Consider the following 25,374-nt stretch of genomic DNA (forward strand, 5'->3'; position numbering starts at 1 on the left):
ACACGGATCTTTATTTCCAGGTTTCAGTAAGCTCACCCTCCCCACTCCTTAGCTGTCCAACTATCCTCAGGTTTCTACATCATCCTTTGTGATTTCCCTCCACCACTTCACATTTGTAAATAGTCTCTTATTAAAAATCCTTCTCTAAATTTCCAATTCAAGTGTGGCGGCTGTTTTCTGTTGGGATCCTGACTCAGCCATGATTGCCAGAGAGGACGGCAGCTCTCCCAGACCCACATTCCTCTACTCGGGCCCTCAGCCTGCCCCTGTGTTTCTGGGAGTAGTTTCCTTCCGTTGAGCAGGCCACTACTCTTCCAACCCAGAAAGAAGGAGTTGGTTTCCTACAACTAAATATAATCTGCAAACATAAAACTCTACCTACAAATTGAGCTTTTGACATGCTCGTACAAAGCTGCTTAGCTTCTCATCATCTCTATGTGCATCTACGTGTAGTCCACCCTCCATCTCAGAGTCAGATATTTGCTTTTCCTTTACCCAACCAAGAGACCCACTAGCATGCTTGCAAAGGGGAAAAGTGCCCCAAAGAAGAATTTAAACTTGGAGCTCAAAATAGAAGAGAAAAAAAGCAGCAGTTTTTCTCATTTTGACCCAACAAAGTTGAGCAAAGAGATCTTGGGGCCTGTCCTCGGCAAAGCACTCAGTTACACACAACTGGATAATTAGTAAGAATGGATCATCCCAGTAAGCCTGGAACAATCTGTAGAAGTATTGAGGAACATTACAGCTTCCCAGGCAAATGCCAGGGACAAGCATGGAGCAGCTTCCAGACCTCCAATAGAGTCGTCCACCTATAAAAATGCAGCTGGGCCACTAACAGTGAGCATTACCCCCCTATCAAACTTTGGGGGTCAGCTTAGGAAGAGGATAATGATAGCAGACATATGTTCCTTCACCCATGAGTTAGTTTCTTTCTTTCTTTTTTTTTTGAGACGGATTCTCACTCTGTCTGTCACCCAGGCTGGAGTGCAGTGGCGAGATCTCGGCTCACCGCAACTGCTGCCTCCTGGGTTCAAGCGATTCTCGTGCCTCAGGCTCCCGAGTAGTTGGGATTACAGTGCCCGCCACCACACCAGGTAATTTTTGTACTTTTTAAGTAGAAACAAGGTTTCACCACGTTGCCAGGCTGGTCTTGATTTCCTGATCTCAAGTGATCTGTCTGCCTCAGCCTCCCAAAGTGCTGGGATTACAGGCTCACCCACAAGTTCCTTAACTGGCCCTTGAGACTGAGACTCTCTCAATCTGTTTTTAGGAAAGAAAAAATTGCCCCACTGCACCTCATCTCAGACCTTCTGGACCCTATCAACCAGGATTTCCCAGAAGGCTCTGCCTGCGGACCCTTCTGATTAGAGAATCAGTGGGGGCCAGCCCCTGTCTGATCTCCTGGCTCCTTTAATCCGATAACCTAAGAGCTGGCATCATGTAAAAATGAATTGGCATGCCCTTTGCCACTGCATCTACCCAATAAATTTCCACTTATCCTTAGAGATTCAGCCCCAGGGCCACTTCCTCTGAAAAGTGCTCCAACGTCAGGCACGTTGGTTCTTATACTAACTTTTGCTTACATGTTATTTGTGTTCCAACTCTTTCCTGAGTTATCCAGCTCATTCCTCTGCCCTGGGGTCTTTCAACAACAGCAACTGTGTTTTATTCACCGTTATAGTCCCACTGCTCCTACTTGCACGATAGGAGCTTGGTTAGTATCCAATGCATTAAGCAATTAATTAGGAAATAACAATCACTGCCCATCTCCCACAACTCTGCAAGCAGTGAAAAGAGTCAGGATTTGTGGGGATTATTTTTGAGACTCAGAAGCTCTATGTATGTTCAGCGGCATGGAGTGGGGGATGCCAGACAAGCGGAATGGAAAGGCAGTTAGGTTTTCAGCTCCATGCTTTGTACTCTCCCAAATGCCGCAGAATCACATGAGCCTGGGGAACAAGATGTCGTCACGCCTCTTGGGGAAGAGCTCAAGCATTCCTCATTTTTGCATGGTGGGGCTTTGTAGGCCTCCAGCTGGGAAAATGATGGGATCATAACACAACACCAACCAACTTGGCAGGACTCTTCCTCCTAATTCCACCCCTTTTCCTCATGCACCATGGCCAGAACTCCTGCCTTTCTATGTCTCACCGTCTGGCTTGAGAGGAGGTAGTGAGGTTTGTTGGGAGATAAGGCTAAGCTGTGTCCATATTTCCTGTCTCAGGTGTGCTGTGGTAAACAGCCCTGACTACTGCTTCAAGTCCCAGAAAACTTACCTAGTCAGGTGTGGCCACGGTTGCAATGCAGCCAGAGGCTTCTCCCGGAGCTCCTGCTTTGTCAACTTTCCTGGCATTTGTCTTTGTGGATTCTGAGTTCAGTAGTCTGAATGGTATCTGTCTCTCTCTCTCTCTCTCTCTCTCTTTGTTTTTAATATGCAGATTACTAAACAGCCAGGGCTAATAGCCACTTTTCTAAGCAATAAACCAACTGGCAATTTCCCTTTTCTGTTCTAATCCTCCCAGTGGTGAATCCCACAAATCACCACCTTGTATCCTCTGCTACAGTCAAAATCATCAGAAATATGGCTTTTGAGTGACTTGTTAGGCCAGCTGCCTCTCACTCCTTCCCTAAGACTTCATACCAATCTAACCTGGAGGCAATCTGTGCACCTTTGGTCATACAAATATCTCCCTGCTCAGAAGACCATGTAGGGACAGTATAAGAAAATCACTTTTCATCTATTTATTTATTCATTTATTCAACAGGCATGTATTGAGTACCTATAATGGGTCAGACATGGTGCTAGGCACTTGGGACACCATGGTCAGCAATTCTGAAGGGGGGTCTATGGAAAAAGGAGAACTAACTCATATCACAGGCATCTGGTGAGAAGTCCTGTACCCAGCTCTGTTTTCTTCCTTTTCTCTCATGCATCATCTACCACTGACTTCCAGCTCCATGAGCACTTTTCTGAGGCTGAGGCTGGCCATGTGGAGCTTTTTGCACAAATACTGCCACTCGTCACTTACTGTGCCCACCATGTTTGACACTGGCTTTCCTTATTCATGAATGACTTAACACCAAGACTCATTCACTCAGAATGGTTGAGGCTCAGGTAAATAGATTTCATTTTATAGAAACTTTGGTTCTGGTCCTGTGTATTAATTTTAACTCTTAATTACGTAGTTTTCAGATAGATTCTTCCATGCCATATTCAGGAAAAAGGCATTAATGGATCCATCTCCTTCTCCATTTAAGACTTCCTAAACTTATAGCCATGAGCCAGTGATCTTATCTCTTACTCTGGTTCTATATGCCAGCACTAATGAAGATCCCTTCTAACGTAGGATGTTTCCCAAGCATCCAAGTGTGTATGAAAATACATTTCCAGACTGGGCTAAATCAAAAGCATAAAACAATATGCTTGTTTCTGTCACAGATGTGAAATGTATGATATCTATTCCTAGAAAAATTGCTGCCATGGAATGGCTCAGCAGCTGACAATTGTACATCCACAATTTAATAATTTGAGTTTTAATTTTCAGCTCTTACTTTTAATTTTTCAAATGAAATCAAATAACTACATGGACAAGGGGGAAGGAACCCCCCACATACAATCAGGTTCAAGTTCTGTTGAATGTCAAAGGGTCAAAATTCTTAGGGCTACTTGTCCCAGCAAATGAGGGTAGGAACTCTGACTGAAAGAAATCAGGTCACATTTCCCCAGAAATTGATTAGATATTTTAAGAGTCTGGAGAAAAAAGATCTACAGGGACTTTCAACATGAGAACTAACAGCCGAGAAATAGATTTCAAAGACATGCAGAAATAAGAAAAGGACACAAAGAAGTATATCAAAATAAGATATAAGCCATTCATGGCAAGTTCTGGTATCAGGAGACAGAAAGGAAAACTGATCATGTAAAATGAGTTTCTCTTGTGTAATCTGAATCCTGGCAGCATTCCTCTCATGTATTGGGAGTGAATGATTTTTTTAAATGCCTGTTTGCAACTTGAGTTTGGCATGAGGATAGACTGATATAATTAAGTGGGTATTGCAAGCAGCATTTGGAAAGGCAAATAAAACAAACAGGTTCTGCCACATGGTTGCATAGAAGTCAAAGCCTTCTTTTGCCATTTCTGGCTATATGTAATGTTGGCCCAACTGCTTAACAGCTTTGGCCTCAGTCCATTCATCTATAAGTTGGGGTTAATAATGCCCACCTTACAGGACATTGTGAGGATTAAACAAGACAATAAAAGTAAGTGTGCTGTAAAGATTATCTTCCTTTCCTCTTAAATTATTTTTGGAATAATTGTCAGAAGAAGAGCAACACATTTGATCAGAAAGATGAGTGTGTGAGCTAAAAAAAAATAGCATTTTACAACTTTGGAAGATGTTACCCACTGCATTTCAAGTTTTTGATATTGTTAAACTATGAACTCACGTGCATTCAATCAGCTGAGCAGTCAACTTTCCTGTGATGTGGAATGTTCCACAGCAACAATCCCCAGTATGGCAGCTTCTGGCCCCATGTGACTATCACACACTTGAAATGTGGCTAGCGCAACTTAGGAACTAATTTTGTCATTTTATGTACTTTTGTTTCTTTAAATTTAAATAGGGATACATGGCTAGTACCTTCTGAATTGGACAGCACCCTTTTAGATCTTCCTGACTGTAAGGTTCTCTCACACCAGTCTTGAGGAAGCAGAAAAGCATGAGTTTAAACACCTTGGGCACAGAGATTGTACTAGGTTCAAATCCTAGCTCTGCCACTGAGTGATTCATGTAAGTTCCTCGAGCCTCAGTTTTCTCATCTGTACAAAAGGAATGGTAATGAAATCACTTGCTGCATGTGACATGTGGAGAGTAATAAATAAGTTAATACAAGTAAGAGCTTCAAAAGGTATTATGATTATTCCTTCTAAAATAACAGTCCTCGCACTTTATTGTAACTATGCATTTACTCCTCTGCCTTCTCTACTAGGCTACAAGCACCGCTATAACATAAGTGCCAATCACCATGACTGGCACATTTGGACTCTCATTAAATACGTTCAGGAAGAAGGGAAGGAGGGAGGGAGGGAAGAAGGGAAGGAGGGAGTGAGAGAAGAAAGGATCAGGAGAGGGAGGGAAGAAGAAGGAAGAAAGGAAGAATGAATGAAGTAGGCAGTAATATCTTTCATGAAGAATAAAGTAGGCTGCTAAAATAAAATAAATAAAATATGAGAGTTTTAAAGAAAAAATTCAGTGGAGATGACTTGGAGATGACTTAGAGATGAAGATGGAGCCTGGTACTCCAGGGAAAACATATCTCTAAGTGACAGTAAACGGATTGGATAACTCTGAGAGAACCAAAGAAAGATGAAGGAAGCTAAACTGAAGGGTTTTTCTAGATGCTACACTGATAAAAACATAAACTTCAATCCTTAAAAGTGTGTTCAAGCAAGCTTCTTCAAGAGAATACAACCGTGGGTTGTGTAACCTTATTTGTCTACAGAATATTCTCATAGAAAGGGTCCACCAGAAGTGAAGTACATGTACATTGGGCTCCCCATTGCCAATTTTTCATTTATACTATATTCACCAGCTCCCCCCAAAAAGCAGTAGTGGGCAAGTTTTCATAACTGTTTATTCATTATAAATAGTAAATATTTACTGCACTTTTTACATGAAAGACATTTTTACAACACATTGTTGTTGGTTGAGGCTGCAACACAAAGATAGTACTTCTCTTGTTCCATCACCCTCTAAGACCAATGCATGAACTAAATTCGGTACTATGTCTAGTCTCACTAACTCGCTACATCATAGTTCTTAACTCTAAAAGGAATGTATTTGTGCCTACCTCATTCACGGTTCCAAGAATAGAAAGAAATAAATAACACTGCCTTCCACCTTCTTGTTCCTCTCAACATCTCAAAAAGCAAATTTATTGACATTCTAAAATGTCACCAAACAAACGTATGTAAACCTCAGTTCCTATAATCTTTTAATATTGGATATCATTGTATAATTTAAAAGTACATGAGAGCCATGTGAACATTTCTGTTCTTGCCCTGCCTTTCATAGAAAAGAGAAGAATGTAAACGTAAGCAGTTTAAAAGCATAATTATCTGATCTGGTCTCTAATCAAAGGAGCAACCCGGGTGTTGGTTGTCCAGCAAATGGCAAACATCACTGCACTCTATCACTATGAATTATGGGCTGTGAAAATAAAAGCACCTGCAAAAATATACTTCTGATTTTGTTTATATTGCCTTGGGCATTGCCAAAGCATCCATGAGGTACACAGTATTGCACACTGATAAGCAGATATGTGAATGCATGTCACTTTCTCTCCACCGTGCCCTTCCTCCAACCCAGGTGGGCTACCAAATAAATGTGAACTGGAAAAACGTCACACACCTCTCCCCACACAGGAAAGGGAAACAAGTCCTTCTTCCTGGTAGCCCATATCCTGTTAGCAAGACGTGTCCGGGACATTTATTGACAACTAGATTACAAATGAGGATACAGTAACAAATAATTTATTCAGGAGATCCTTTACAGCTAGTCTAGCTTCCTAAAAATGGTTGCATTTATTTTTATTTCAATTTCCAGTGTGTAAGAGTCAAGGATTCCTCCATTCTTGCTTCATGAAGTGAGCAGTTTTAAAGTTGTAGAAGTATCAGCATCGAACATCGACATGTTATACTTGAGTATTCTATTGTATTTTAGAACAGTCTGCTTGCCCAAACCAGTCTGGGTAAATCTCAATACACACACACACATACACACACACACACACACACACACACGCACACACACACACAAGCAAATGGAATGTTCTAGCTCCTCGATGATCAGCACTAAAGAACTGGGATGTTTTGCTATGTAACCATGTGAAACCATTGCCTTAAAATGTTGCATTTGTCTTTTATTGCTCCAGGTCTTCCTCTTCTCCACTGCTTTTGTCGAATGTGTTCAAAAGAATTTGAAACCAACTATTGGAGGAAGAAAATCAATCACTCTCCTTTGTCTCCTATTGGGACCACCCCACCCAGCAAAAGGGTAATTTTTTATTTTCTGAGCAGATTCTTCATGTCTAGGCTGCGAAGACCAGAAACAGGGCCAGTTTTAGCTCCAAGTGGACAGTTCACTTATGCGATATCTGGCTTGAGATAATGAAAGGCACCTGTAAGGAAACACACGCAGCTTTTTAGGTCATGCTGGGACAATTCACAGTCAGGGGCAAGATCAGCTACAGGCTGACAATGTCATATTTAATACTGTGGTATCAAAGGCTTGAGACTAATATTTTTATTCCTGAGACAAGTTTGACACAACTTTGTGTCCCTGGGATTATCCCCCATATGATCCTGGAGCTGACCTCATTAAGAACATGTGTTTCTAATGTCAGGGATTATTTCATTTTGGCCAACCCTTGTGTTTTACCTAGTGGCAATCAGTTTTTACGTCTCAACAATTAATAACCGCAAGATGTTGTTGACATCAGTTAAGAAAATAATTACACAAGGAAGCCCCTGCTGGAACAGTCAACTGGCTTTGAAAAAAAAAAAAAAAAAAAAAAATTGATACCGGCATGTGTGGCTTAATCTTGCCTCTAATTCACCTTTCTTAGGGAAGAGTTGAGTTTATCTCCCTTCCAGGAGAAATTGCCCCCTAAAAAGTCCAAGGCTTACTTTGTCCATACTGCCCATATTGGTAGCCTGTGACAGGGTCCATACTGTAGCCTGTGGTGCTATAGGTGGGTGGACAGTAGGACTGAGATGTTGGCAGACTGTCCAAGCTCTTCATATGGTCTAGTCTCTGACTGCAGCTGGCCGACACCGTGGTGGTAGGTTCCAGACCCCCGGTGAGAGGGGAGAGCGCATAATCAGTCTGGGGCTGATGAGGTACCCCACCGTGGTTGGTCAGGAGTCCCATTACCTAAAAAAACAGCCAGATTGGGAAGAAGTTAAAACGCAGAGAGAACCAGATTGCAGCCTACAACTGAAAGAATAACTTGACAGTCCAGTTTTTACTTCTTTGGAAATCTGTTAAAGAGCTGTCCTGGAGACTATGACCCCAATTCTAAGTGGCAGAGATATTACATCATGCCCGACGATAACATCTGACTGCAGTTTCAGAAGAAGGAAAGGGGGAGGGAGAAGAGGGGAGAAGACGGGGAAAAGGAAAAGAAGGAAGGAGAAGAGGAAAGAGAGAGATTACACCATGTCCCTAGTGATAAAATCAGACTGGAATTTCAAAGAAGAAGAAAAAAAGGATGAAAAGAGGCAGAAATTGTATCTGTTCATATAGAAAAATGTCTGTTCATACATTATATCTGGAAGTTTCACATGTGATTTTTAAACAGTCATTTGCTTATATTTTTAAAAGATAAATGAATCCAAATCAAGTTATTTTTCATGTACTTTGAGACCTCTGTGCCTTTCTTTTTTATTTATTTAATAGTGTTCCCTCTCAAGAAAGCCCCTTTCCTTATCTTGGCCATCCTTTGGTAATTAGAAATATTTACTCCTTTCCTGATAGTCCCTGTTACTTTACTTACCCCTCCCACTGTATATTCATTAGTTCAGTCAGCTGCTTTGACTGGTGAGAACTTTGAGAGGAGCAATCTACTCATCTTTATATCCCAGCACCTAAAGCAGTAAGTGCTTGACACATATTAAATGCCAAATGAATGAAATGTAAATGATTCTCCAAGTAAAAGCCTCCATTACCTATTATTTTATTTCTTCTCTAAACCACCATTTCATATATATATATATATATATATATATATATATATATGAAGTGTTAAAAGGAAAGACAAGCCTGAAATGCAAACATGGTCTTAAAAAGTTCAGTTTTGTAAATAACCTGGAGAGTAAGACAACTTGGAAAAAAGAAAAATATCCTGTGACAGAATAACTTTCGGATCAACATGGTGAAGTGTTTCACCAACTCAAGATCCCTGACCCTTACAGCACCTTGTGGTGAAAGTAAGTGGATAATTAATTTTGCAGCTGGAAAACTGCCGCACGAGAGAGGAAGCGATTTTTCTAAACTGTGTACCCTTCTGTGGCAGGGTTCAAAAGCAATTGCAAAAGAAATCTAATGCCAGGTGAAGAGCCCCTCTAAGACACATCTACTTACAGAGTATTTAAATGCAGTATCCAACAATTCCACAATATTTCCATAACAGTCCTATCTTATTTTAGGAAGTGTGAAGCCTATAGAGATTAAAGTGTACAAATAAGAGAAAGAGGAGAGGGTAGAAATGACAACCAAGCCCTGGCTATAAGCCCTCATGCTAATTGCAAAATAACTCTCATAATTCAGGCAATAGAACCCTGGATCTAGGAGTTCCAATAAGGCAGGAATCTGAGAGGCAGGTCGGCAGGGGGCGGGTCTTGTTTTGCTTCCCAGAAAGGATCTCAACTCAGATTCCAAAAACAAGGATCCCATAATTTCCTTTGGGAAGGGTTTGTGTAATCCTTATGATTAAGTAAAATCTTCTTGAACTAAAGCTCTGAGCTGATCCATCTTCAGTTAGCCCCAAAAGACAGAGAAAAAGAGATCCACCTTCTGTGGATTATCAATTATCAGCTCTTCCTCCATTTTAACAGAACATTTGAATGGATGTCCCTGCCTTCCCCAGAAATCCTGTTTTTCATTTTGTTGTCTCTCTTTCATTTGAGTTATTGTCTATGCACACACATGGGAAGGTGGACCCGTGTGGGCAAAGCCACACCGCAATGCCCACATTTTGAAAGACATCCCAGGAATCTAAAATTTTTTGAGATATGTGGTAAAACGTCTTTTTTTTTTTTTTACAATTTTTAAAAATTAGTTATATTCTTTAAAAAACACACACACACAAAACATTATTTGTGGCAGAGCCTAGTTTTGTTTTATTGGGGATTTGGAGAAAGTGAAAGTCACAAAATAAAGTAAGCATCAATAGGATTGACAATTCCAGGAAGATGGAAAATCACTAGAATGTGAGTTCTTTTAGGGACCTACCCAGCATCGTTTATAGCAATTTCTTCATTTCACTATTTAAAAAAACTTGAACATAACTAAGAATGCATTTAAATTAGTTCCTGGATATGTTTTCCATCTACGTGGGTTCTTTCTGCCTTTCTTTGAGCTTATATAGATGATTTCTATTAAGTATGTACGTGGAAAATTCATGAACTTCGATTGATACACTGATTTATTAATTATGAAATTTCAGTCCAAATTAGACATCTCTTTTAGGAGAAAAGAGTCTTTAAGTTAGAGGTTGTTTGGTGCCAAACACACTCCTTTCAAATCAGGAGTACATTTTCGTGTGCGATCCTGATGAGTGAGATTGGACATGAACATAAAAACATTTAAAAATGTGATTTTTTTAATGAAAGGGAATAATCGCACAGGCAAATATTTTACCATGAATAAGTTGTGTTAAGCAAAATTCAAAAACTTAGAAAAAGCAATTTTGTAACTATATCAGTCCAGAGAGGAATGATATCCAGTGGCACTAAATAAAAGGAAAATAAGCTCTAAATTAATAGTGTCCTTCATGAAGATACTTACTTGAAATTCAGCCAATGGTAGGTCGTTTTAAGGGAGAAATGGAATGTTCTATGTACAGTTATACATGATGAGCTCAGAGCAGAATTTTATTCAAGACATGCACACTTTCCCATGAGCTATATGTACATTTTTGTGATAAACTTTTAAAAAAATCCCCTGCCATACATTTTTTGTTTGCATAACTTTGAAGGCAGCAATAACTAATTATAGGGGATGAGGGAACCCAAGAAGGTCCTAAAAGAGAAGAAATGTCTTTCCTATAAGCAAAAATCAGCTTATGATGTTGTTCATGAAGCAACTTTTGTCAGTCACTGCACTAGAAAATTCTTTAGGAAAGGATTTAACTCTTAAGACCTTGAAGTATATCTATTGAAGGATGGAGAAGATACCCTGTTTGCAGGTCCAAATTGGGGCAATAGAAAGATAGTTCCTCACAGGTTCCAGGGCTGAGTAGCTTTAAGACATCCCAAAACATGACCAAATAGGAAGGACACCTGAAGGGTCTTCCTGTGTGTCACTATTGTCCCACACAGAAAGCTAGTGAGGGCATCTCCTTTCGCCACAGCGCTCAGCACAGCAGCCCAATACTTGCGGGGGCTGATGTGAGGGCATAGAGGGGACCAGAGACCAGTTATCTTTTGTTCCTTTGACTTCCCTGATAGAGCCCCCAAGACAGACATTCACAAGTTCTTATTTCCACTGTGATGGTCATATATTATAATCATAATCTCAAGAATCTTATAAGGATGGGGAATACAGCACTAACATTTTCCTACATTTGGCCTGAAACTGAGATTAATAAATAATTATAATGTGATTTATTTCAATATTTCACACTGAGAAAACTTGAGAAATATACACCATTTTACAAGCCTACTGTTTTACATTTTTAAAAAATGTGTGTTGGCGGGGGGAGTGAGGACATCAATAGAAAATGCATTACTCTCCCCTCACATAATTTAAAACCTCAAATCTCTGTAGAAGGGTTCCATTACACTTTCATGTATGTTTCTTTAAAAGCCATTTTGTGTTTCATGTGGTTCAAGGGAAGCTATGGAAATTTCTTTCTGTGCACAAAGAAGTTGGTAAATGAACTTCTTAGAACTTATCCAATATGGTTATGGAATGTCTTCCAGTCACATTTTCTTTTTAAGAATAATGTCAGAATTTCTTTTATGCATGCTTTTCCTACAAATTCCTTCAAATTTGTAATTCAAAGCCTAAAATCAAATTTTAATTTGTTGTAAATTGGATTTTTTTGCCCTCCCCTTAAACCATTAGTAAGATATTTCTACTACAGGGCTGGCATTTTGTACCAATTTTTTTTTTTTTAATTTGAGGTATGAGAGAAGCTTGATTGCCTAGTTTTGACAAACAATTTCAAAGAAAAAGAAAAAAATTCAAGGCTACACAGTTCTGTCTCCTGAACACTGATCACACTCATTAAATGCCAGGTAAATCCAGGAGATGAAATGACCAGAAAGACTTTTTCTTTAATAAAGATCTCTGTTCCGTCTCATTAGAAAAGGAAGCAAGGAGAACTCTTTCTTTTTACTTTTAGTTGTGAACCATCTAAAAAAAAAATCTATTGAGCAGATTTCTAAATTGTTCCAAAATGTGTTCCACATACTGTTTCTAAATTGTTTTTTGAACAGCCTTTAAAAACAAATTCAAAGCTTCTGAATTTATGTCCACCTTTCTTCTACCATCTCCTCCATCTTTTGCATTATTAGAGAGACATTTTCTGAAGATCTCTTTAAACTCATTCTCAAGTTTCAGAATTCCAAATAGGTTGTTTATATCTTGATTGGAAGATTATATGGTTCAGGAAAACCTAAGTCTTTACAATTGCTCCATGCCATATTTCTCTTGAATTAATTTTCCTATTGCAAGATTAAATAAAAAAGATAAAAACTATGGGCCAAATTAAGATTTACCTTTAAAATGATATGTCTGGAAAATATTTGTCTTGGCACAAGCATTATGGTTTTCCCATCAGTTGAAAGTGCCTGAAGCTTATCAGAAATCTAAAATGATTCAGTAAATTATGGTGCACATCCAGGCGCTTCTTTTTTCTTTAGTAGGAATTCTTGGTTCACATCTTTCTTTTCTTTCTTGCTCTTAAGTAGTCAGATGTTCTGATTTAACATTTAACATACACATTGTTTGTTCTTTTAAAAAAAAATGTTGTGAATTCCAGCTTTGTATGACATAAAGAGTTTTTTATTCTTCCATCCTTTCCTCCAAAAATCTACTGACTATATTTTTTTATTTAGATATAATTTATTTTCAGAACCAAACAAAAATGTTCAAATGTTTATCCAAACGTTTTTTGCCAATATGGGTGTTACTGGAGTCATCTAATGGTTAAATTTCAGTAACTGTATCTTTGAGGTTAAAAACCTAAATTTAAAGAGCAGAGACTTTCCTGAAAATGTTGTCCTCAGATTCAAATGCCTTAGGAATTATCCTGCAGTTGATTAGCATCTAAATAATTAGATTTTGGGTCCTGTCTGTTTGAAAGCTGTAAGAGGGAAGTTGCCTGAAGGCAGAAGTTTCTCTTAAGGTATGTGTGGTGACCTTCTCACCCATCCTGAGAGTTAGGGAAAGGCCAAGACTGATCTTTACCTAACCAGATAGAAAACCTGTGCATGTTTTATTTTAATCCTTAGCCTACATTTTAAAAGTAGCTGTGCTTAATGCATGATGAAAAAGTATGAGTGCCAGACAAGTGTGCTTCATATGCAGCATACATTTCCAAGTTTTCATTGTAAAGAGTACAGTAAGTATTGTATCAGTCAAACTCTAAGGGATTATGTATGTTTCATCTCCAGCCCTGTGACCAATCACAGAAATAGCTTATTTTTATCAATTATTTTGAATACCTATTTCTCAATAGAGTTAAGTGTTAAATTTAATAGCAATATTCTTTAGGGACTGATGACTAAAATATAAATCTAGACAGAGAATTAGCACAGCAATGAGTTGCATAACCACAGATACTTGTTCTTAACCAGGCAGATGTTCTTCTAATTTAACATTCAATATGCACATTTAGTTGTTTTTTAAAAAACCATTGTGGATTATGATTTTGTACGATATAAAGGGTTTTTCAGCCTTCTAGCCTTCCCTCTAAAGTGTGTGTGTGTGTATATATATATATATAACTTCTAGTTTACTTCTAGCCAGTGATGAATAACCATATCATGTCCATCTATTATCAATAAAGCCCATTAAGAAAAAGTTCACTCCACCTAAATGAAAAAGCATGCCAGTTAATACTGCTGGTATTTGACTATGTTAGACCCACCATGGGCATAATAAAATTCTCATATGTTTTAATTCATTTACGCATGCCTGCATTTCATATGCTTTGTGACCATGTCTACAATTAATATGATTTATGGGAAAAGAACATGTGCAATATTGGGGAACTAAAGCAAATATTTTTTTCTTCTATGAATGAAAAATATAACAAAATGGCTCAGGAAAATTGTTGGCCCTTAGCATATTAAGAGGGACTGACAGAGCCCTGGGTAAACTTGGAGAAGTTAATGATATCCTCTTATCTGACCCTGACACATTTGCAGCATGTAATTTACAGAAGCTCTGTCCAGGGAATCTTGACAAATGCTCCTGAGGATGTCAGGGCAATGTTCCATTCTAATGTAAAACAGATGTGGGTCAGATACCCTCATTCATCACTTAACACATAGAGCCTCAAACTCTTTCTGGGAGGAATGACATTACCTGCTGTTAACTCTTCTCATTTCAGGAAATTTCTCACAACCACTGTAGCCCTCTAAAGCGCGTGTGCTCAAACCTATCACTGTTTCAAAATCCAGTCTGAGAACATGACTGTGGAAAATCAAATGTGTATCTTGGTTTCATTTCATGACTACTCTAGGATACTTTTGCTAAATATTAATTGACCCTTTGAGACTTGGGATTCTAAATATAGAAAGAGAAAAGCTCTATGTTTGGGCATCTCACAACACTTCAGTGATACGGCATTCAAAATTTTGTCTCTAATTGCCTGTAAACCAAACTTCCATGTAAGGAAATGCAAGGCTGATTCACCCTAATAACCATTCATAAATGCAAATCTTGCTGACCTTTAACTTCACGGTCCCATTTAAGACTCACAAATCACTTATAATAAACTAGAAATACTGCCTTTTAGTGAAAAGAGCTTCAACTCTGCTTCTCCCAAGCAGAGGAATGTTGGTCTATATGTACTATATTCCCATTTCCCTAAAAGTTTTCCCTCCACCTACCACTCTAACAACATGTAGGGCAGACATTCTGATCTGCTAAAGGAAGAAAATGGTTGTCCAGCTCAACAAGGAAATTTCTTCTTTCTTTCAGACTATGTATGATGTAAGCAAATATTTCTGTGGCTGCCTAAAGTCAATAGCAGAAGATTGCACCTATGAAATGTCTGAAGACTATGGAAAAGAAGCTTCCTTACCCTTTTCTTGTGAAGGAAAGTACGTCCTTAAGATAAAGAAAAGAACCAACTGAAAAGACCTGGTGATACTGATTTACCTGTGATACTGATGAGTAAATGTCAGGAAAGGTATTTCTGGTAATCACGGGGAAATGGAGAACAGGCTTGCAAAAGTCTAAGAATGAACATACTCTTTAGAAAACACTTGCTGGTCTCTTTCATAGGCTCTGTGGTAAGGCAGAATAAGCATTCATTTAAAATTCATGGAATTTGGCCAGATGCGGTGGCTCATGCCTGTAATCTCAGCATTTTGGGAGGCTGAGGCCAGAGAATGGCTTGAGCCCAGGAGTTCAAGACTAACCTAGTCAATACAGTAAAACTCTGTCTCTACAAAAAAAAAAAAAATTAGCTGTGAGTGGTGGCATGCACCTTTAGTCCCAGCTACTGGGGGGCTAAGGTAAGAGAATCACCTGAGCCCAGGAAGTCAAGGCTGCAATGAGCCATGATTGCACCCCTGTACTCCAGCCTGGGTGACAGAGTGACTCTCTGTCTCAAAAAAAAATTAAATTTAATCAAATTAATGGAATTTCTACCAACTCTACAAATGTGAGACAACATCTGAGAACACAGTCTTCCAAAAGCTAGAAACTACTACACCATTAAGCTAAAATCGTATTTACCTTAATTCTCTCCCATACCTAACTCCAGGGACACTGAACCAATAAAGATGCCTGTTCTTTTTTCCACCTGACGACTTGTGCTTATGGTCATAATTTGGGCAGTGGTTATGTCTCCTACTGCACAGGCAACTTGATGTAGGCTGGCAACATACAGAACCTACTTTGATTTACAGAAACTAATTCTGCTCCTGCAGATCCTAGCAAAATAAAATCTTTGTAATCTAGTGATTTTTAAAAATGCTCCTCAATTGATAAACTCAAAATCACTTAGATTGTCCCTTATGTTCCAAAACCTTTTGATGGTACATGATGTTTTAGCTACCCTTATCCTTGGCTGGTGAGAGAGAAGCATCACTGCATATCAGATTCCCCTGCCTTTGAGGCAAGTATCTTGCTTCTAATTTACCCAGTATCTATTGTTATAGAAGATGGACTGTATATTTTCAAAAATACATTCATGTCAATATTATATTTCAATAAGTCAAAACTAGAATACAAAAAGAAAAACAACAGGGTGACCCTCTCCCCTCCCTGCTCCTCACCCCATGGAATAAAGGGTTGACTTTAGTTTTCATTATAGTGGGTTCTCATGTTATTGTAACCTGAATTTCTCAAATAAATTGATCTTAGTACATTATATTTCTGGAGACTATCTTATCCAGCCACCTTAGAGTTACTGCATTCTAAATGGACATCAATATGAATCCTTAGATCTTTGAAATGTCTAAGTAGAATACTTGAAAATACTCCAGTTTACCAACATACCGCCTTTCCTTTGATGTCACTCAGTTCCCGTGTTTGCTTTATTTTTCATGGACAAGCAAAAGTATATTTTTGTCAGAAATTCATATAATTTTTTTTTCTGAGACAGAATCTCACTCTGTCACCTAGGCTGAGTGCAATGGTGCAATCACGGCTCACTGCAACCTAACCCTCCTGGGCTTAAGCTGTCCTCTCACCTCAGCCTCCTGAGTAGTTGGGAGTACAGGTGCAGGCCACCATTCCCAGCTAATTTTTGTATCTTTTGTAGAGACGAGGTCTCACTATGTTGCCTACGTTGGTCTCAAACTCCTAGACACAAGCGATCCCACCTCAGCCTGCCAAAGTCCTGAGATTATAGGTGTGAACCACCACACTTGGCCATACATGATATTTTTAAGTCAACAATAATGAAACCCTGTTGCAATAGCATTAGTACTTTATCAAAAAGCACTTAATGTTCCTCAGCCTAAGTCTACAAGACAATTTTTTTTAGTATCGTCTAAGTTGAACAAGAAGGTACAGAAAAAGCTGAGATAGTTTAAACAGTTTATGTGAAAATGCACAGCTAGTAAGTGGCTAAGTTTGAACTCTATTGGTGCTGTCTTTCGATTAATGAGTTATACCCACACTGCAATCAATTTATTAGACAGGAATTCTTTCTTTTCCTTTACCCCCTTATCTGCCTCATCCTTAATATTATTAGGTAGTTTACGGCCTCGTTTTAAAATTAGTCTCCCCCTACTCTAAGTTCTTACACAAAGGGCTGACACTGTGTTGAGGTAGAAGACACTATCAGACATTAATTAGAAAAAAAACATTCACCTGTGGAAAAAATCAAGAAGCCATTTTAGAAACAAATGGATCAAGAGTTAGGTCTCCACGTGGGTTTTCCACTATTCGGTACATCCCAGGAAATGTTCCTCAAAACTTGATAGTTTGGTATTCAACAAAAGGGCTCCATAATCAGAATAGAATACACTGAATTAAACAAAGTTAAACATGTTTTCATACCGCAAGACTTGTCAGGGCCTTTAGTAGGCTAATGTGCACTCGTACACTGAAAGGTAAAGGGATATAATTTCTGACTTTCACCAAATTTTACTTTCAGAATACTTTTCTCTCACACCACTGTTCTACAGAGGCTGCTTTGGGGAACAAGTCTTTATCATGAGGCTTGGTTTGGTTTCAGGGTATTCAAATAGCATCATTCCTCTAGAAGCTTATAATCAAAGGCAGTGGGGGTGTGGATACACTACAGTAGAAGAGAGCCTGGTATGTGTTTCAACAAGGTATACATATCATAATGTGGCATCAATAGAGGCTAAAAAAGAAATTTTGCCTGGAAGAGTCATGGAAGGGTTGACATTGAGCTAGAAGCATAGAGTGACACAAATAGAGGATCATCTCTACAGCAGGTATTTTGAAATCTCAGGACAGATGCAATAGTTTAACTAGATTTTTTTAACGCAATCTGCCCAAAATGAGACATCAGTATTTTGGGGAGAAAAAAGAAGAGTTACTTTTTTAAGTAATGCTTGCTTCTTTCATTAGTTCAGTGCTAAAGGTTACCCGAACAGTCATCTCACAGGTAAGAAATATTCCCTTCAATGTAGACACGCTATCCCATTATTCTGCAAAATGCACTCTCCCCAAATGTCTCCCAATTTGCCATCTGTTCCATTGATCAGCAGGGGCAATGTAATTGCTAATCTCAGAAACTCTAGTTTACTGAATTCGAGCTAAATGTCAAGAGCAATTTTTAAATATTATACTATACATTGAAAAATATACACCTCTGATGAAACCCAGACTGTTTTACAGAGACAGATTCTTTGGAAAAACAAACACACACACACACACACACACACACACATAACTAGTATACAACTAATGACTAAATCAAGTCTTCTGTGTCTGTAGTATAAAGCACACATTCATCCCCTAATTGAATAAATATGCAAGTATTCAGATTTCTGGAGATATTGCCATTTTGCAAATGCAATAATAAATTAAAAGCTTTACATTGCATTCCACCCACATATAAAATAAACGGTTGATTCAGATCATTGGCCCCACATAGTATCTAGCACGGCTGTGTATTGCTAACTACAAAGAAAAACTTTGTATCCTAGTTGCTTAGTTATAGACTAAGCAATAATGCTCATTTTTTTTCTACTCAAGAGCAAGAGGAATTCAAATGGGACTAAAAAAGAAAACACAAGGTTGTTGCATTTGATTTGTCCAATGTACAGGAGAACATAGCTGACAGAATTTCTATTTAAATCAACTCGGCAGACACAAAAATAATTAATTCAGCAAGGAAGGTTTTCTTTTGGCTCATTTCAGTAACATGATGTAAGATTCAGTCACTGGCTGCTACATTCTCCCTTTCTTTAAAAAGGAGATTTGCGCCAGGTCGTTGTCTCTTTCACAGTTCGCCAAATTAAACTAACTCAAGAGGCTATGACTGGAGCTGACATAAACCAGGGCTCTCCTCATACTCTTAAGTGTAGCAACCACAGCCTTAGAGAAAAACCAAAAGTACCAGGTCAATTACAGCCTGCTCATTGATTCAACAAATGGATTAACAGCCATGTTTTCATCCATGAGCAGAACATCTCGAAAACCTAATATGGCAGAATGGAAATCTCCAAATGGCCAGTGGTTATTCTGGTGTAGCTGAAATGGGCTTGTTTATGATCATAAACATTCTTGAGCCTTCATAAACATGGAGGCTTCTGAAGTCCTGGCAATCAGCGCACAAACTGCTTTAGAAAAGAAACAGAAAGAGGCTCAAGCCTTTGAGAGGCTGCCACTTTTGTAAAAAATATCTCTCTGCCCCCAGCTTTGTTTGACACCCAACAAATTTCTGTAATCAAAATCACTCCTTTTTCTTCTACAGATAAATTGCTGGAAAGTGTAAAGGGAAGAAAGCTCCTCCACTGGGAAATAGGTTGGTGGCAGGCTACTCGTTTGTCTGATTCTTCACAATGATAAAGGTAGGTCAAGGGCACAGAATTTGCAACCAGTGTGTGAAATGAATGCCTTATCAACAATACTAGCATCAAGTAGCTTCTGGATGCGCACCCAAAACCATCCCAAAAAATTAGCTATCTTGAAATAGAAGCTGGCTGTACTGCCAGGGTGAACCTTATTGCTTTGACCTATATCAACAGCACAAGAGAAAGGCAAGGAATTACCAAGCCATGGTAGGAAAGATTTTCACGGCAACAAATGAAACAGAGAAGTACCCAATGCAACAATTTTTAATGACTATATCCCATCCACATAACAAGTCCTTACCCCCTGGATGAGCAAACAACCATCATTTTGCCTTGGCAGCTAAAGAATTTGAGATCATTGTTAGCACTGTGGTCCCAAAAATGACAAGCGAAATCAAAAGCAGTCTTGAGTTTTGTGTACACATATTAACACTTAAATGCTTCTTCCTAATAAGTTTCAGGATTAACAAATGTTTGTCAAAAGGAACTGTGCTGAGCAATTGAAATCTAATTTGAAATGGAACCACGATAGTCTAATACATATATGCATGAAACGAAGAAGCTTCCTAATAGGCATAGCTGACACCAAATATGCAATTTACATACATTACACACTAATAATCTCAATTTTAATATTATTCTTTAAAAGCAACTGGATGGGTGGTAGAGTTAAAGGTTTGCTTTTGTAAAATGTGAATAAGAACAAAAAGTTGATCCTGGCATTTTATGCCATTAACCACAGTCTTATTAGTGTAAAGAGCTATCTGCTCTTTCTGGGTCTATTTCAGAGATGGTATCTCATCAACACAAGTCTGTGATGATTCAGCCGGACTTACTAGATGAATGGTGGATAAACTTGATGAGATCTGCAGACCTCCTCTTTGTTCCTGAGTGGTGCTGAGTAGTGGGCAAACATTCAGGCTTTTTCAAGCCCAGTACACAAATCTTTATGAGAATTTTTTCTTTCCTTAGTAGATTATCCATGAAATAGGACAGGTGTACTGGTTATTCAATTACATCTTACCCAAGACCTGGACAAAATTTGAAACGAGGCCTCACAGCATAGTTCTTACCATGGGGATTTATTAATAACAATTAAAGGTTCTCTAAAACAAAACTTTTTTTTGTAATTTAAGCCTATTTTCTCATTTTGTCATTGGTTTCACTCATAAATCAGAAACTAAAATCTGCCCATCTGCTCTAAACATCAAATGTGTTCATAATAATCCAGATTTATACCAAATGTATTTGTAAGTATTGCTGAATTGAGAGGAACTCAAAATTTATGGGCTCTGAGGTTGCAAACAGAACTTCCTCTTTTCAGGGAGGAAAATGCTTAAAATGAATGTAGGAAAGGCTCAGAAAGCTTCTTACATATCAAATGGCTTCATAGGGAAAAAAAATGTCAGTGATATAAGAGTAAATGAATCAAAACCATATGGATCAAATTTTCCTTAAAATACACAGTTTGAAAAATTAAGGAGGAAAAGTGCTTGGCAAAAATGTGTTTTAGGTTTTACCAAACCCAAAACATTTGAAGAATCATTTGCAATGGTTGATGAACCCTAAATGCAGCCAAGTTGGCTCATTTTGTATACTACAAAACAATAGAAAAGATTCCTAGAAACAGTGTAACCCACTGATACTGTATTTCACTCACGAAATCTTTAGAAACTATTACCAAAGAACTGTGAAGTTTGTAGAAGTCGGGTGGGGGGTGAGGCATGAAATGATAAAAGTTTGTTAATTTAATTGGTCTTGTTTTGGAGGTTTGGCTATGTGTGTCTTGGGGGTGGGGGAGCAGTGAGGGTAGTATTTCTTGCAAAGAAAAGTTAATTAGAAGAACGTGGGCCAAATGTTAATTAGCCTTACATCTTGAGCATATGGTAGTACTTCCTCGGTACTCCGTATTCCAAGGCAGCATTCCTTTTTCCTCCTCCATGTGTAGGAAGGTGCTGATAATGTACTCTCTGGAGATGTAGGGGAAATAAACGGTCTGTATTACCCCATGTACTATATTGTCCTCACATCAACAGAACAGAAACTTTCAGAAGGATGGTACTACAGAAGACAGCCCGTGTTGCAGTGAGTTAAATGCTTTCCTTCCCAGAGCGTATTTTGTCATTCATTATAAGCCCCATCTCCAAAAAGGTTATGCAGTTCAAACAGCTATCCAGAGATGGTAGAAAATTTTGAGGTCATTAGCCTGTCTCCACCCTCTCACGCATCACTGAGAATCTCCCCTTAAATTCCCTGACACATCCAGCCTTCGATAGAATGAAAAGCCAAGCCCACCATTTGTGAAGCCATTCAACCATGGCTGCAAGAAAATTCAGTCAAATATCACTGGGGCAGCCCTTGGGAAATTTCTTAGGACATTATGCTTCCTCTGGTTGTGACCAGCCACTAAAATGTGTAATTTGTGTTCATAGAAGAACTAGTAAGAACTGGATAAGAGACAGAGTTGGCTCTTAACCCTGCCACTAGCTCACTCCATCAATTAGATGATTGTGTTGCCTTGGCCTCAGTTTTCCAATAAGCAAAATGAAAATATTCCCCAGATATTGTTGCTGATTCCCTCAGAACAAGAAAAACTCGCCAATGATTAAATAATGTGCAGACCCTTTCAGCAACTTGAGGAGGAACAACATCAGAGTTTCTAAAGGTTGCTGTTGGTATTCTGAGATTTAGGCTGTCACAAATACAGATCAGTCCATTGCCAAGCTCTGACCATCTGTACAGGTGTGACCTCCCTGAGACACTGCTTCACACCAGCCCCTCATGAAGCTGAGACCTTCTCTGAGGAAAGGACTGAGGACATCTATGGTGCTCCATTTGGCAAATGGCTCTAATTCCCAGCCTTTGCTCAAGGGAAAAGATACATTAGAGACACAAAACAAAAACCAACTATTGTACACATAAACAAACACACACACACACACACACACACAGAGAGAGAGAGAAATGCCTTGGCTATCCTTATAGTGTCTATTAATTCCTTGATGAGAAACTAGAAAGCCCACTCTACAATCATTCACACATACTCCAGCTCACAATTTCCAAGTGTGGATGGCAAACAACACATCAATTTCAATGGCTCTAGGGAAAAAGTCTAATAAAATGCAGAAATATTTTTAACATGTCAAATAGTTCCACCAGAGAGATCTACAGTGAACTGATCACAGTGACTCAAAAAATTATACCCAATTCTGTGTAAATTGACAGGTGGCAAAAGGCCTCTGATGACATGTAAAGACAGAGAAAAGGCAAGATACAAAGTTGTATGCGCTACTTTCTACTTTCTCAATTATGTTTCTAAAGGAGGCATAAGAACCTAAAAAGCTAGAAGGCAATATGCAAAGATATTCATGGTAGTTGCCTTGAGGGTTGTTTTTTCTACTTTACAGACACTTTTTAAGCATTTTTTTTTTATTTCTCTACAATGAACATCCAGTGCTTTTAATATGGGGAGAAGATAGAAGATTAATGGAAATTAAACTTAGCAAAAAGAGCATAAATTGGCCTGAACAGAAAAGTTTTAAAAAACTAGTCTCTACTAAATTATTTTATAATATGACTAAAACCTCCTGCAACTGTTTTTTTATGAAATCTGTTTTCTCTTCATTCAACTCTGGACTATAATGGACAAGATCCTAGACCAAGAACCAGGAATCCTAGATTCTAGTCTTAATTCCCTCCCTATCAATCCTTTGGCTGGCAGAAGGTGACAATCATTTTGGGCCTCAGTTGGTTTTTTTCTGCATATTAGATAACCAGACAGAGGTAGAGGAAGTAGAAGAGTAAGTAGTGAGGAAAAGGAGAAATGGTAATCATAACGCTATTAGTTATTATCAGTTAGCATAACATTGTCTGTGTTATATGATCCAATATATTCATAAGTACTCTATAATAAGCAGTGACTTATTATAGATCACAAGCCTTTCTCTAGTCTCTTATTTAGTTAACAAGTAAACCAGGGTGTTAGACATGAGCTCTTTGCTTCACATTTTTCTTTAAAATGTTTTTAAGAAAGCCAGACAAGCAAAAGTAGTGTAGGCACCTCTTGTTTAAATAGTGTCATTACAGAGAAGTTATATAGCCCAAAGTCTACAGAAATCTAAGTTTGAATCCAATTCTCCTACTCCATTGTTGCATAAATATGTTTGGCAAGATACTGATTTACTCATTGTCCTTTGCTCTTTAATTTTGCCTGAGGAAATAAGGAGGAACTTCATATTATTTGTCTCTTTCCTAACTCAGTGGGGTTGCTACAAAAACCAAGAGAACATAAATTCCTAGTGGTGGTTTGAGGTGGAAATGTATGGCAGAAATGCAAAATACCCTGCATATTGCAATGTAATAAGGAATTACCATAATATGTAAGATATAGTAAAGAAATACAGGAAAAAATGCCTATGGAATTTTCCGTTGCTTAGTATTAGAATGATTTTGCTCTACCATCAACTCCAGAATCATAGCCAGGCTTCTTGAAGTCAAGGATTAATAGTTAGGAGATCACATTCTAGCAATTCTACTTATGTGATACTTATATAATACAAAAGAATACACATCATAACATACAAGATAATACACTTATACAAGAAAGTACCAGTTTCACCTATAGAATACAGGTTCTTATTAGTTTTATTGCTATTGAATAAAGTAAGGTACTAAGAATTGCCAATGGAATCTGGGATCTCACCTTGCAGAAGCAGCTAGGGCGGGAGTTTACTTTTATTAAAACTTTCAACCAAATCATGTTCATGAAAAGCTTTTCTACAGCCCCCAAAACTACAAATGTTAAAAAATTGCAGAGATAAGTACCTCTGATGTTACGTCTAAGTTGTGGAAGAAGCTTATATGCCATGAATCTGGGTATTTTAAGGATGACTCTATCAATATAAGTCCATGATTTTCATGTAGAAATCACATTCACAAATGCCAGTACTTGGAAATAAAATGTATTAAAGTCCTGTAGGAAGCACTTTCATTGTTTTCATGTTGTTATTTTTCAGCTGAGGTTTAAAGCCACCTCAAATTTTTTTTTTATCCCAGGATGTGCTATAGGAATCTATGAAACTTAATTACATTTACTGTTACAAAAAAGGATTTATGAACTTTTGCCTTTAGGCAGAAATGTTTATTTCATTGCCTTTGCTATCCATTCTTTTCAACTCCTCCAGCTTTGAACTTTTCAGCTGCTCACAGTTATCACTGTTGTGCAGAGCCCAGGAACTCCACTCCCAAGACACGCACCACAAGTTGAAGAAAACGAAGAGGCAAAGATATACGAGTCGTTATTTTGGCCACCCTTTGTGCCATTAAAATCTCATTTTCTGCCTATTAGAATGCCCTCTTGGTGCTTAGGCAGCGGTGATAGTCAGTGATTAGTGTGTAATTGAGTATAATTGTCTTTTCACTTTTCATTTGTGTCATTCTGAGCTTCTCTCTGTTTTTCTAACCACTAAGAGGAAAAAGGGGGTTGAGAACAGATAAAGCTGTTCAAACTCTCTGAAGAGATTCTCGATTGCAATTATAGATTGCAACCCCTTGTGACATTTCTCCAAATTTACTGGGCAGCTATCCTTGCCACCTGGGCCAAGCACTCTCTAATAAAATCAAGGGATCTGTATTTAAACAACTGCTAATAATGTCAACCTCAGACAGATGCCACATGTAGGAAATTTAACCAACCCTCTCACATGCAATTATCAAGGCAATTTATTAATGTGATCCCCTAAGAAAAGCTCATAGTCCAATGCAAATTAGAAAAACAATTACAACATTCAAATATTTATATAGTCCCAAAGAGCAGTAATTCCCCTAATTTGTGCATTTATAACTCATTTATTCCAGAGTTGGTAGTCATCAGCTGGGTCTCTCTCCACAGGACTTGTTTGCTTCCTCTCTG

At 38.3% G+C, this 25,374-nt stretch overlaps 1 protein-coding gene across 3 annotated transcripts in view; it reads right to left on the bottom strand.

Moving 5' to 3' along the window:
* Window positions 1–5,618: 5,618 nt before the first annotated feature.
* PAX3 (paired box 3) overlaps window positions 5,619–25,374 on the bottom strand; it is a 99,147-nt gene continuing 79,391 nt past the window's right edge. For 2 of the 3 annotated variants that reach the window (XM_024243438.3, XM_009238162.4), the window contains exons 8-9: window positions 7,689–7,935; window positions 5,619–7,180 (exon numbers count right to left, since the gene is read on the bottom strand). In XM_024243438.3, the coding sequence (XP_024099206.1) occupies window positions 7,146–7,180; window positions 7,689–7,935 (282 nt within the window). In that variant the 3' untranslated portion in view covers window positions 5,619–7,145. The remainder of the gene's footprint in view (window positions 7,181–7,688; window positions 7,936–25,374) is intronic. The other variant, XM_024243437.3, reaches the window with a different exon arrangement.

Source organism: Pongo abelii, chromosome 11, assembly GCF_028885655.2.
Source record: "Pongo abelii isolate AG06213 chromosome 11, NHGRI_mPonAbe1-v2.0_pri, whole genome shotgun sequence".
NCBI lineage: Eukaryota > Metazoa > Chordata > Mammalia > Primates > Hominidae > Pongo > Pongo abelii.